The sequence below is a fragment of the Peromyscus maniculatus genome, chromosome 2 (genome assembly GCF_049852395.1).
Source record: "Peromyscus maniculatus bairdii isolate BWxNUB_F1_BW_parent chromosome 2, HU_Pman_BW_mat_3.1, whole genome shotgun sequence".
Taxonomy (NCBI): domain Eukaryota; kingdom Metazoa; phylum Chordata; class Mammalia; order Rodentia; family Cricetidae; genus Peromyscus; species Peromyscus maniculatus.
In genome coordinates this window covers 20,117,828-20,130,285 of record NC_134853.1, presented here as the reverse complement: position 1 = coordinate 20,130,285, position 12,458 = coordinate 20,117,828, and the positions used below count along the sequence as shown (strand labels likewise).

Below are 12,458 nucleotides of genomic sequence, written 5' to 3'. Positions count from 1 at the left end.
TGTTCCAGATCCTAAGTCACCTGATGAAAGGACACATGTTTGTACTCTGGAATGATTTTGATACATCTTATGTAAAGACATGAATCAAATTCTCAGTAATGTTATTGTTCTAAAGGGTAAGATGATAAATAATTGTCATTTGTCCATGTACTTTTAGTACAGAGAGTCAAATGATTTGTACAGTTCTCTTAACCTTCTTGTTCTAATAAATTCAATGTATCACAGAGGCAGATGAACTTTAGATTTTGTTGCCTGCTTGCCTGCCTGCCTTCCTTTCTTCCCTCCCTCCCTTCCTTTCCCTTCCTCCCTCCCTCCCTCCCTCCCTTCCTCTTTCTCTCTCTCTCTTTCTTTTTCTTTTGGAGTCATAATAACGCTCAGCTTTGAGAATTCTAAGTCAAATGATCTGGAAAATAATTAGATGTTTAAAATGTTATTCAACACTACCAACAAAATTTTAGGGTTAGGCAACTCTTATCCTCAAATCTAATTGCAAGGTCTACTGGATGTCAATAAATATAACAAAAATTAGAATCTATATCTTTGGTACAGCTGTAGAAACTTTACATTTTAAATCTATAGTCACAAAATATTATTTCAAGCATTTTAATTAATAACATCAGTAAATGAAATACATATAAGAGAGCATAATACAAATTATAGAGAACAAGGTTGAGAAATTCACATACCGATTGTAGAAATCATCTCTGTAGTAATCATAGTCAAAGACATAACCACTAAGGATAGAAAAAAAGCAATAGTCAACATGTATTTAAGCCAGGCTCATTTTAATATTAATTTTTGATTTTATAGCAAGGAATCAATGTTATTTTATACCAAAATACTTTAATGGTATTACATTTATAAAAGTCATTATAAGGTAGTTTTAATTTTCATATACTGTATCAGACTATGACTACAGATTGGTAATTTAGGGTATTAAAGTGGGACCAACAGATGCATCTCAGTGAGGAAGCCATAATAGCTATCTCTCTAAAGAATATGCAGTGAGAACTGCCTACACATATTTGGATAGTGGTCTTTTGTGAGGCACTTTATATGAATTTTTGTTTTAGTGATCAAAACTACTCTGATGTATTAGATAACTAATCTATTAAACACTCAAGAGGTTGATTGAATTCTTATCACTACCAAGTGTCAGGGGAATGGTTTGATACTAAGACTGAATTCACATCTGGAGACAATTTTTTTTCCCTTTCAATATTCTCAACTATAACAAATCTAAATTCTATAGTTTATGGAATACTTACAATAATTTTTACTGTGTAATTGTTAATTTAATTGTGGTAAAACACACAGAGCATGAAAATTGTCATTTTTAGTAATTTTAGCTATACTTTGGGTGTACCTTCAATATACAATTTTAACCATATCATGTATTCCATTCAATAGCATTAAATGGATTCATAAAGTTGTATAAAGATCATCACTGTCTATTCCATGAACTTCTCTATGGTAGCAACCAGATTCTATTTTCCACCTTTCTCTGTCTTAATGACCTCTATTCCACCTTCTGTCAAAAAACTATTTTAGGTATCTCATAAATTGTGAGTCACAGTTAGGTATCATATAATTATGTAATCATAGCTTTCCTTACTGTCTGACTTATTTCTCTTAGTATATTTAAAACTTATCTATTATGTACTAGATATCAGAATTGCATTCTTTTCTAAGTTTGAGTCTTATATCAATTTTTGTCTGTTTATTCTTTTGCTGGTAAATATTAGAGTTGTTTCTGTAATTTTGTTATGGTAAATAATGGTGCTGTGATATCTTGTGTGGATTATCAATATACTTGCTTACATTTTCATTGTGTGTATATGTAAAAGCCAAGTTCCTGGGTCACATTATAATTCAGTGTTTAACTGATTGCAGAACCTCTTATGACAGAAGGGTAATTTTATATTTCCAAATCAACTTAGCAGTAATTTTCTTTGTAACTTTCTCAAACCAAAAATGCTGAGAACCTGTATTAAGATGGAATTGTAATTCTTGGTTTTAAGAACAAGTGCATGTGTGCCTCCTCAGAATACTGCATACAGAAGGAAAAAACTTGATATAGCATATCAAGCCTATGACAGTTGTGTCTCCAGTGATGCCTAATATAATACAGGGTATACAAGTTGAAGTTCTGAGAAGTTAAGAAAAAGCCTAGTTCACAGAGGCATCTGATTAGAAGATTGCATATTTCTTATTCCTGGTCACAGGTGTGCTATCTCTGTAAGTACAGAAGATCAATGAATTCATTGCCTAAAGAGTGAAAAACAAAACAAAAAAACTCACCTTTGTTTGTTAGTACAGATTATTAAAATGGAATGGTGTATGCTGTAGTTTATATTGCTTGTATAGACATGACAGTATTGTTTAGCTGAGGGATTATTAAAACAACCAACTGGTTTCCACCAAGCTCTGGGCATAAATGTCTCCTGAGACCTTCCTAATGTAAGAATGTATAACTTTCTTCCATTGGATAGCAAGTTTCCATGGTAACCTGAATACTGACATACTTGCCAAAAGCTTTTCACTGAGAAATCTTGTTTAAGATTAGACTGATTCCTTACAGTTATCACGTGTGTCTGTGTTTGATGATTTTTAAGATGTTGATATATATTCAATAGAATTGATATTTGGATAACATCAATGAGCTTCCCCAAATCAAATGCAATCAAAAGAAAAAAACCAAGCATACCATTTTAAGAACTTTGCATGGAATATGTTTGTAAACCAAATGACCTAATTTAAATAGATTTTCTTTGTACTTTGTGCACATAGTCTCATTTAGTCTTCACTACGCATAAAAGATATAGAGATCTCTCTTCAAAATTTGATAAAGAACATGCCATCATGAACCAAATGAGACACTTGGGCCCAGAAGTTATAATTTCTATCTATGACTACATTTCAATATGGTTGCATCAAGATGACCTCAATTTCCTGTCAGCTTTGCTAAACTTCAGTCAAATTTTCTCTGGACTCCAAACCCCTGACCTCTGGTTTTACTTTACGAAACTTACATAGTCAATGCATTTCTACTCCTCTGAGATGTAAATGCAAAATTCTCCTAGCTTTACAACTAAGGAACAGTTTTCTTGAGAACAGGGGAGCCTTCCTTCGAAATAAATTTATCAATAAAGACACCTCCTGAATGAAACTCCACTCTGTCCTTATCTCCCTCCCTGCTTCTGATACTCACTATTATACTTTATATTGCTATAGAACTAACATTTTTATCTTCCACATACAAAAGGAGTATTTACCAGCAGGAATTCTATAGCAACTGTTCTTAATTTTTTTCCACTTGAAACCCCTTTTCACTCTAAAAATTTCGTATGATGTGGTTATTTGGGTATATAAAATATATCTATACATGAAATATATGTTGATAAGATATAATAAAATATTTAAGACAATTATTTAGTATGCATCTAATTTTACTATTTATTGCTATTAATTTGCGTGCCACTAAGATCCATGTGCACATTTGCTTTGGCATAAGAAATTAAATCCTAACTGAATATTTCATATTGCGGGATAATAGTATTTTCAGCATTTTCTTAGATGATCAATATTTTAATTTATACTCATCAATGCTTAGAATGCATATTCAAATCAAAGTTGCAGACATGTTTATGGTCATTTCAGATAGGTTTTTAAAATTCTGTACTAATACCAAACCAAATTTAATTAAATGACATTCTATAGAGCTCAGATCATAACCTCAAGGGGCAATTTTTGGTATCAAATATTCTAAAGATAATATAATAAAAAGATATATTTATTTGATACATGCTAAAAATTTATTGTGATGATATTTTATTTGTGTTCTAACAAATAAACCTTAAGTGGGAATAAAGGAAAAAGCCAGTCACTATATTAAACATAGAGGTCAGACAGGATCTTGGGAGGCGGAGGTAGGTGAATCTCAGTGAGTTTGAGGGCAGCCTGGGCTACAAAGTGAGATCCAGGATATCCAGGACACAGAGAAACTCTGTCTCAAAAACAAACAAACAAACAAACAAAAAAAAATGTGTGCCACCACTGCCTGACCTCTATGTTTAATATAGTGGCTGGCTTTTTTCCTTTGATGCCCAGGCAAGCTTTATTTGTTAGAGCACAAATAAAATATCACCACAAGTGATGATATGAAGATTTTATTTATTTATTTTTTTATAAAATTAAGCCATTACATTTTTATTTATTTATTTGTTTTAGGGTGAATCATATTCCTGGTTCATTTACTCTGATTTGTTTTTTATATATTACGTTTTATTTATATGTTAATTAAACTTTTTCATTTATTTTCATCCCAACCACAGTTTCCCTTCTCTCCTTCCATACTCTTCCACTGCTCCTCTACACCCCATAATCATCCACTCCTCCTTCATCTACATTCAAAAAGGCTGAAGCCTCCCTCAGGCAGGAACAAAACATGGCAAATCAAGTTGAGACAGGTCTAAGCTCCTCCTCCTGCACCAAGGCTGGGCAAGGCAACCCAGCATGGGGAGGGGAATAGTGCCAAGGACAGGTCCTGATCCCACTGCTAGGGGCTGCACAAACAGACCAAGTACACAACTGACACACACATGCAGTGGGCCTAGATAAATCCCATACAGACTCCCCAGCTGTCCATCCAGAGTCTATGAGTTCCCAGAAGCTTGGGCCAGCTGTCTCTATGGATTTCTCCATCATGACCTTGATCCCTCTGGCTCACACCATCCTTCCTCCCTCTCTTCAACAGGACTTCCTGGGGCTCAGTGCTTGGCTGTCGATCTCTGCATCTGCTTGCATCAGTTACAGGGTGAAGGCTCTCTGACAACAATTAGGGTGGTCACCAATCTGATTACAGTAGATGGCCAGTTCAGGCACCCTCTCCACTATTGTTAGGAGTCTTAGCTGGAGTCATCCTTCTGGATTCCGGGGAGTTTCCCTGGCATCAGGTTTTTCCCTAACCCCGAAATGCCTGTACCTCTTGAGATATCTTTCATGACACTCCCTCTCAGTCTCATGTCCAACCTGTCCAACCACATTCCTCATGCCCCACCCCCCCCCTAAAAAAAAGGAAAAGATCACCTGGGCAAACAAAAGAGATCACTGGACTGCTGGTGGGAGTGCAAATTTGTTCAGCCACCTTGGAAACACTGTGGCAGTTTCTTGAAAAATTGGAAATTGAGTGACCTCAAGACCCAGCTATAGCACTTCTAGCCATATGCCCAAAATGTGCTCCGTCCTATCTCAGGGACACTTGTTCAACTATGTTCATGGCTGCTTTAGTCATTATTGCCAGAATCTGGAAACAACCTAAATGTCCCTGAACCAAAGAATGGACAAAGAAAATGTGGTACATTTCTTTTTCCGTATGAAGTTGAGTGTTGTAGTGAAGAATTGTGTTGGAATTTTGATGGGGATTGCACTGACTCTGTAGATTGCTTTAGTTAAGACTGCCATTTTTACTATGTTAATCCTACTAATCCATGAGCATGGGAGTTCTTTCCATTTTCTGATCTCTTCTCCAATTTCTTTCTTCAAAAACTTAAAGTTTTCACTTATTTGGTTAGAGTTGCACCAAGATATTTTATATTATTTGTGGTTATTGTGAAGGGTGTTGTTTCTTTGATTTCTTTCTCAGTCAGTTTATCGTTTGTATATAGGAGGGCAACTGACGTTTTTGAGTTAATCTTGTATCTTGCCACATTACTGAAGATGTTTATCAGCTATAAAAGTTCTCTGGTAGAATAGGGAACAATAGCAAAAGTTTGACGTCTTCCTTTCCAATTTGTGTCCCCTTGATCTCCTTTTCTTGTTGTATTGCTCTAGCTAGAACTTTAAGCATTACACTGAATAAATATGGAGAGAGTGATGAGCCTTGTAATGTTCCTGTTTTTAGTGGAATCCCTTTGAGTTTCTCTCCATATAATTTGATGTTAAGCCGGGCGTTGGTGGCGCACGCAGGGCCAGGCAGATCTCTGTGAGTTCAAGGCCAGCCTGGACTACCCAGTGTGTCCCAGGAAAGGCGCAAAGCTACACAGAGAAACCCTGTCTCAAAAAACAAAAAACAAAAAACAAAAAAAAAAAATTGATGTTAAGCTATTACATTTAAATAAGAGCAGTAAAAACATTGCAACTATTAACATGCGAAACAGTCTCAAATCTGTCTGGGTTTTTAGGCAGAATTAGCTGGCCAGGTATACTATCACAGCCTGTATTGTTCAGAGTGTGCTTATCATGTTTGGAATCAAGGTTACAGTGAAATCACATGATACTACACAGGTGAATGCTGTCAAAGTGTCTCTGACTTACTATATATTTGCTTTTGAATTATTATGTGTTCAGAATCCTACCGTTGCCATTTTTTTTTTCAAGATTTCTACATTCGGTTTTGTGTCCCATATAATGACATAAGCCCCAATTTAAGAAGTCTTACCAGGGCTTGGCAATTTAGTCTTAGATGACTCATGTCCATTTCAAACTAGACAGGGATTTGACCCTTTGACCACACTGAGTAACACCCTCTTTTTGCACCAGTTCACATCAGCTCCTCAGAACTTTCTGGCCTTTTGTTTGAGGGCTATGAGTTGAATTTCTGTAACCTTTTGCACAGTACTGCAAAGTCTTCTTTACCTAGCTTTCTAAAAATGGTCCCCAGCTTGCCTCTTATTAGGTATGACATTTATCCATCTGGTCAAATATGTCTGAAGGCCTCTCCTAAGTGGTATCATAAAACAACTCACCACATTAAGTTCATTTTTTTAATATACTGCAGTCATTCTACAAATCCTTTTATGAGTCTTCATAGAGCTAAAATTTGAACAGGTTTCTGTGATTTTTCTGTGTAGTGTCACATTTCACGAGAAAATTGATCATGTAAATAGGCTTAATAATATCAGTATGTTATAATATAGACTTTGCTGTTTTCTGAGATGTTAAAGAGGACCATTTTAATGTTTTTGATTAAGATGACAGAAAGATTTAATTATAGATATGAAATTTCAATTTAGCAGTTACACATGTCTCTTTTCACTTAATAATCTTCCTGTGTCATAAGCACTTCTCAGATCTCCTTTCTCAGTTACATTTTCTGAATGATGTCTAGAATACAACTGTAATAATATAAATTACAATAATATCACTAGAATTATACTGAGCAGTTACTTATTCTGACGGTCTCTTTTGAACATTGGGTACCAGACATGACTCTAGAAACAAGAGATTCATTAAGTAGCTACTGATTGATTGGAAGATTCTTTTCTTCTAATGAAATTTTTCAGATGTTTGTGAAGTTATTTCCAAACAGTTTCAGAGAAACAGTATATTGGAAAATTGTTTTTATATTTTTTTCTAAGAGTTTTGTTTATATTATCTCACCACCGAGAGTTTAATTATAACAACAATATATGGCACACTGGCCAATTAATAAGTAAATTATTAATGCAGATAACAGTGAAGATGACACTCATGTGTCTAATACCTTCAGAAAATGCTGCAATAAAGTGAGGACTATCTGGAGATGGAAAGTGCGTAAGAATGAACATTTCATTTTTATCATTTTCTGTTTAAATTGTCCTGTCCAACGTGCTTACTTCTGTTCCATCCTGACTATAAGAGACATGAATATGATTATAAGTTAGAGTGAAGTATCCTAAATTATTTGATCCTCACGTCCTACCGCCTGCCATCATGAACTCAATTTTACTTGTCAAAGTTAAAAATGAATAGAAAGCACAAATAGACCTGTCTCATCAAGCCTGCTTTTGTCTTAGTGGCTTGGCTTTTAGGAGGAGTGCCAGAATGGCTGCTGGCTGAGGTTCTGAGCCAGAGGGTCACGCTAGTTTTCCCAGAATGAAGGGATCCCAAGATCTGAAAGGTTACTCACAGCAACCCTGGATTTCCTCCACTAACCTTTCACAACATTCCTGTCTCCTTTCTCTATCTTTCTTCCTCTCCCCAGACAATGTTTCTTTTTTAAAGTCCCTCCCCTCACAACACTGTGGTAAACTCTATTTAAAATTACCTGTCAAATGATGGTAAATTTGCAAAGTATTTTATATATCATAGAATTGTATTGCAAGACAATTTGGTCTTTCAGCCCTCCAGCCCATATCCTTCGATTTTTTTTTTTCTGTTAAAGGAAGTGAGGCATTGCTATGCTTATAAGCTAATCTACTTGAGCCCATAATGCAAGAGCTTTATTCATTTTTAATAACAGTTTTGTGTTACAATCCAATCTCAGAAGCCACTGGAAACAAGATGGTAATGAGTTAGATGTTTAGGACACTCTCCAGCAAGAAAGTGAAAACAAGAAATGCAAAGGCTTTGTTTGGGACCATGGTCACCATAACAGTTAAGAAATAATGTAAATTGATGGTTTAGAGTATTTAACATGAATAAGTATGTCATGTTGCTTACTCTAAAATCTAATATTAATTCTACTTGCCAATGTACCTTTATTCTAATTCTTTAGATTTTCTAAAATTTTATGGGAAGTCAGAATTGTAAAGGCAATTGTCTAGGCTCATACAGACAAGATTAAGTAAGGACCAAATAACTTTCTTGTGATTTCATTTAAAGTTTTTCATTTATAGAAGAAATCACAACTGATTGGGTTTTACAATATATGCAATCAACTTTAATCCCTTTGAATTCATAAAACTAGTTTCATTTGAATATACTAATACACAAAGCATTTCTTTTTTTTTTTTTTTGCCTCACAGAACTTCATTAAAACATAATCTGAAGGATATTAATAATCACCCTTGCATAAGCAGAACGCATCACTGGTTTATTAGCAGATATCCGGCCAATAATAAATCTGACCAGTACCTTCCTCAATGAATGTCTCTGGCTCCTAAATTAATTTGAATAGTCAGTTATTGAGTATTTATTTTAAGTCATGTACAATAGTGGGGGTTGTAGATAATAATATCTGGAGAACTTGAAGGAATTTCTGTCTAAGTAGAGGGGATTAAACAGATACAAAAGTGACTGTACTTGCAAGCAGAATTCAGGGAATGACTAAACCAAAGGAAAGCCTGCTGTGAGATCTCCAAGTAGAAGAAATAGAAGTGCCTTGTGATGTAGATAAAACTAGGCTTTGTGGAAAAGATGCCATTTTATTGTATTTGTAAAAAAGGAAGGATGGCTATTTGTTAAATAACTGTTAAAAAATTAGGTTTTTGTGGGTAGCCATGAAAATTGGTGGTAGAAAAATATGAGATAATTATGGAGAGGACTACATGGAAGTCATACTTCTTCATTTTTCATATATATTAACATGAAGATAGTATGCATCCAGAATTTTGAGAGGTTTCAACAAATCAGAAGTATCCTCAAATGTTTCTACAGAATTCTATTTCTAACTCACATTATTCATAGTTGAATAGACTTATAAACTTCAAATCTGTCCATTTTTCTTTTAAGAGAATTCACATAAAGTTGTATATTTACTATGTGTACACATGAATATCCTTATGCACACATATTCCAAAAATAAAATTGATGAGGTAAATCTCTTAGCTTAAGTTTCATTGCAAATAGTTACTTGTTCCATGGATGGTTAGAATAGAGACGATGAGGGGGAAACTGAAGGATCACGGAATATTCACAGAGTACACATTTTAGGTCCCAACAAATTGTGGATTGGAATTTTCTACTTTAGGAAGGCAGTAATGGTTAGAATGAGAATATGTTGCCCCATAGGCTCATGTGCTTGAACACCATGCTCTAATTGATGATGCTGTTTGGAGAGGTTATTGTTTCTTTAGGAGATTCAGACTTGCTGGAAGAAGTACATTGTGGTGAGCCACAATAAATATATTATAGAGATTCAGCTGTGTATTAAAGCTATACTTTGACCCACCTAGGGTCTGTCAAAAGGCAAGCCATTTATTATGAATATTTGGTGTTATCCAGCTTTTTAATATTTCAGCTTGTGAGACCAAAATAAGCCATCTTAGAAATAAGACCAAAATGCTTTCACCCTAAAACTAAGGCCTAAGATTTCTCCTTTTAGGAATAGGCCATTAGTTACTGAAACCAGTCAGTTCAGATTCCAGAAACCAGGAAGTATAAAAGTACAGAATCACAAGATAGTCACGAGGTAATGCCTGCCAGACTATGGAATGTCCTCTCCCTGGTTTCCAGGGTAACTGACCACAGAAATGCCCCCACCTGAGGGCAGCCAATGAGAAATGGTGGCGGGCAACCACTCCCTTAGAAGTAATTTCTAGAAGTCCCTAGAAGCGAGCCAATCAGAATTGTACCTGTACTAGCACCCCTAAATGATGTAACCTTGTGACTTTTCCCTTTAAAAACTGAGCTTGCAGACAGGTGGGCGCTTCCTCCAGCCTCCACTGCGTTGGATGTATTGGACGAAGTCCCTGCCTAGGCTTGTATTGCTTTTGGATATCCAGAATTAAACCTTGCTTTTGCATTCCGGCATGCTCGTCTTTGGTGGTCTCTCTGGGGGTCACGATCTGTGCACAACACAGCTGTCTTCTGCTATGAAATTCTTGCATGTCCAAATATTCCCAGACCATTTGGCAAACAGTTCAGTGCCTCAGACCTGCTGAACTTCTAGGTAACTAACTCCCCCCAACTGAGCCTAGGAGACAAGCTGGCAGGAGCTTTGTTTCTTGTGCAAATGAAGCTCAGACCATCCCCTTACCTTGAGGCCTACTGGCTCTCCAGAGCATTTGACTGAGAACAAAAGAGGTTTTTACTTATCAAGGTGGAAGGTAGGGTGGAGCAACATTCCTGAGGAGGCAGAGAATCTTGTGATCAGGGGAAGAGGGAACTGGTGTTTTCTGTAGGGACAGGCAGAACAACATGGCCAGGGAGAAGGAAAGAACACAGGCTTTGTAGACAGTAAGGCAGAACTCTTGAGTTCAACAGAGCCAGGAATAGAGAGGAAGTAGAGATGGAGGGCGAAGAAACAGAGGACGGAGATGAGGCAGGAAGCATAAGAGCTTAGTTGTTAGCAGGACTATGAGAGAACTGAGTCTCAGAATGGAACTGAAGCTATGCAGACAGGGTTTCATCCCAGAGAAATATAGTGATGGACAAGGAGTTTGGTGTATCTAGATTTATTCCTGCCCTGAATGCCTGACAGAGCTGTGGCTGTAAAGATAGAATTTTGTCATAGAGGAATAAAGTTAACAGACACAAGAGCATAGTGTACCTAGATTTTTTTCCCTTAGATATCTCACACCAGATGTATCAGTTTCCCCAGACCCTGGGTAATCCATAGTATATGACTGAAGGTTGGCTTTGAGGGTCTACGTCCTCCTCCTCTTCCACTCTATCTCTGTTTCCTGTGTACAGCTGAGATGGAATCTTTCTGTTTTCTGCTCCTTTCCCCATGCCTCTTCCACCATTGTGGACTCCTCCTCTGGAACTGTAAGCCAAGCTAAACTCTTCTGTCTGTAACTTGCTTTTGGTTGTACTATTTTATCACAGCAGCAGAAAAGAAGCTAACACAAAATGAAAATATTGAAAAACTTAAAGCAAGTGAAATAATCCACAGGAGCCAGACATGTTGCTACAGGCCTTCAATCCCAGCACTTGGGAATAGGAAGTAGGAGGGTCAGGAATTCAGTGATTTTCAACAGCCCAGTAAATTGGAGGTCACCTTGAATTACAAATCATCTTTTTCAAGACATAAAACAAAAATAATATAAAACATTTCGCCCAATAATTGTAAGAGTTCTTATCTCACACTTACTTGCGTCATCTGTTTCACCAATTTAAAAATCATTGCTTCAATTGAAAGAATAATGATGGTATATGAGAAGATGGTGATGCTGTTTGAGAGGAGTGGAGTTTGCATATGAGTGAGAGGGAATGGCAAATAATTTTTATGTCTTCTTAATGAATTTATATTTTTTTGAGTTTGTAAGTTCTACGTTGAAAGAATTTCAGTGACCCTTCTCTACCATAACCTCTGTGAGGAAGGATATTAAACCATGCCATTCCCAAACTGTGGTGACCTTTCTTTTCTATCTTTAGGTCTTCAATGAATGAAAAGAAGACATGAATGTCTTCGTTTTTATTTTCTCTAGCTCCAAGGAGAATAAAGAAAAGCAGTATGGCATACACCTGGTCAAAAAATTACCAGTGTGAGGCCAGGGAAACCAACCTGTGGCAGACCTGTCTAGAAACGTATGATCTCTACGGGACTTGCATGTCTGGATCCCAAACAAGAACCTACTCATACTCTGATTATCATGTTTGCTGCTAAAACAGTACAGTATCAGCACCAATAGCAAAGCATTTCAGTTACTACCCAAAGTCTAAAAGATGAGGTACAGACACTTCAAGGTTCAGGAACTCTCCTGCACATAGCTCTTCCTCCAGGTGTCCTCTGCATCACTCAGTGGCTAAGCCTTTCAGCAATTCTCAGCACCTGCTCTTTTCCTGGCACTGCTCAGGGTCAGAAAGTCTCTTAG

At 36.4% G+C, this 12,458-nt stretch overlaps 1 protein-coding gene across 8 annotated transcripts in view; it reads right to left on the bottom strand.

Annotated features, from left to right (window-relative positions):
* Window positions 1–12,458, bottom strand: part of Ralyl (RALY RNA binding protein like) — a 693,727-nt gene that overhangs the window by 87,915 nt on the left and 593,354 nt on the right. For all 8 annotated transcript variants that reach the window (XM_006977863.4, XM_006977864.4, XM_076563812.1 and 5 more), the window contains one exon: window positions 687–734. In XM_006977863.4, coding sequence (XP_006977925.1) covers window positions 687–734 — 48 coding nt within the window. The remainder of the gene's footprint in view (window positions 1–686; window positions 735–12,458) is intronic.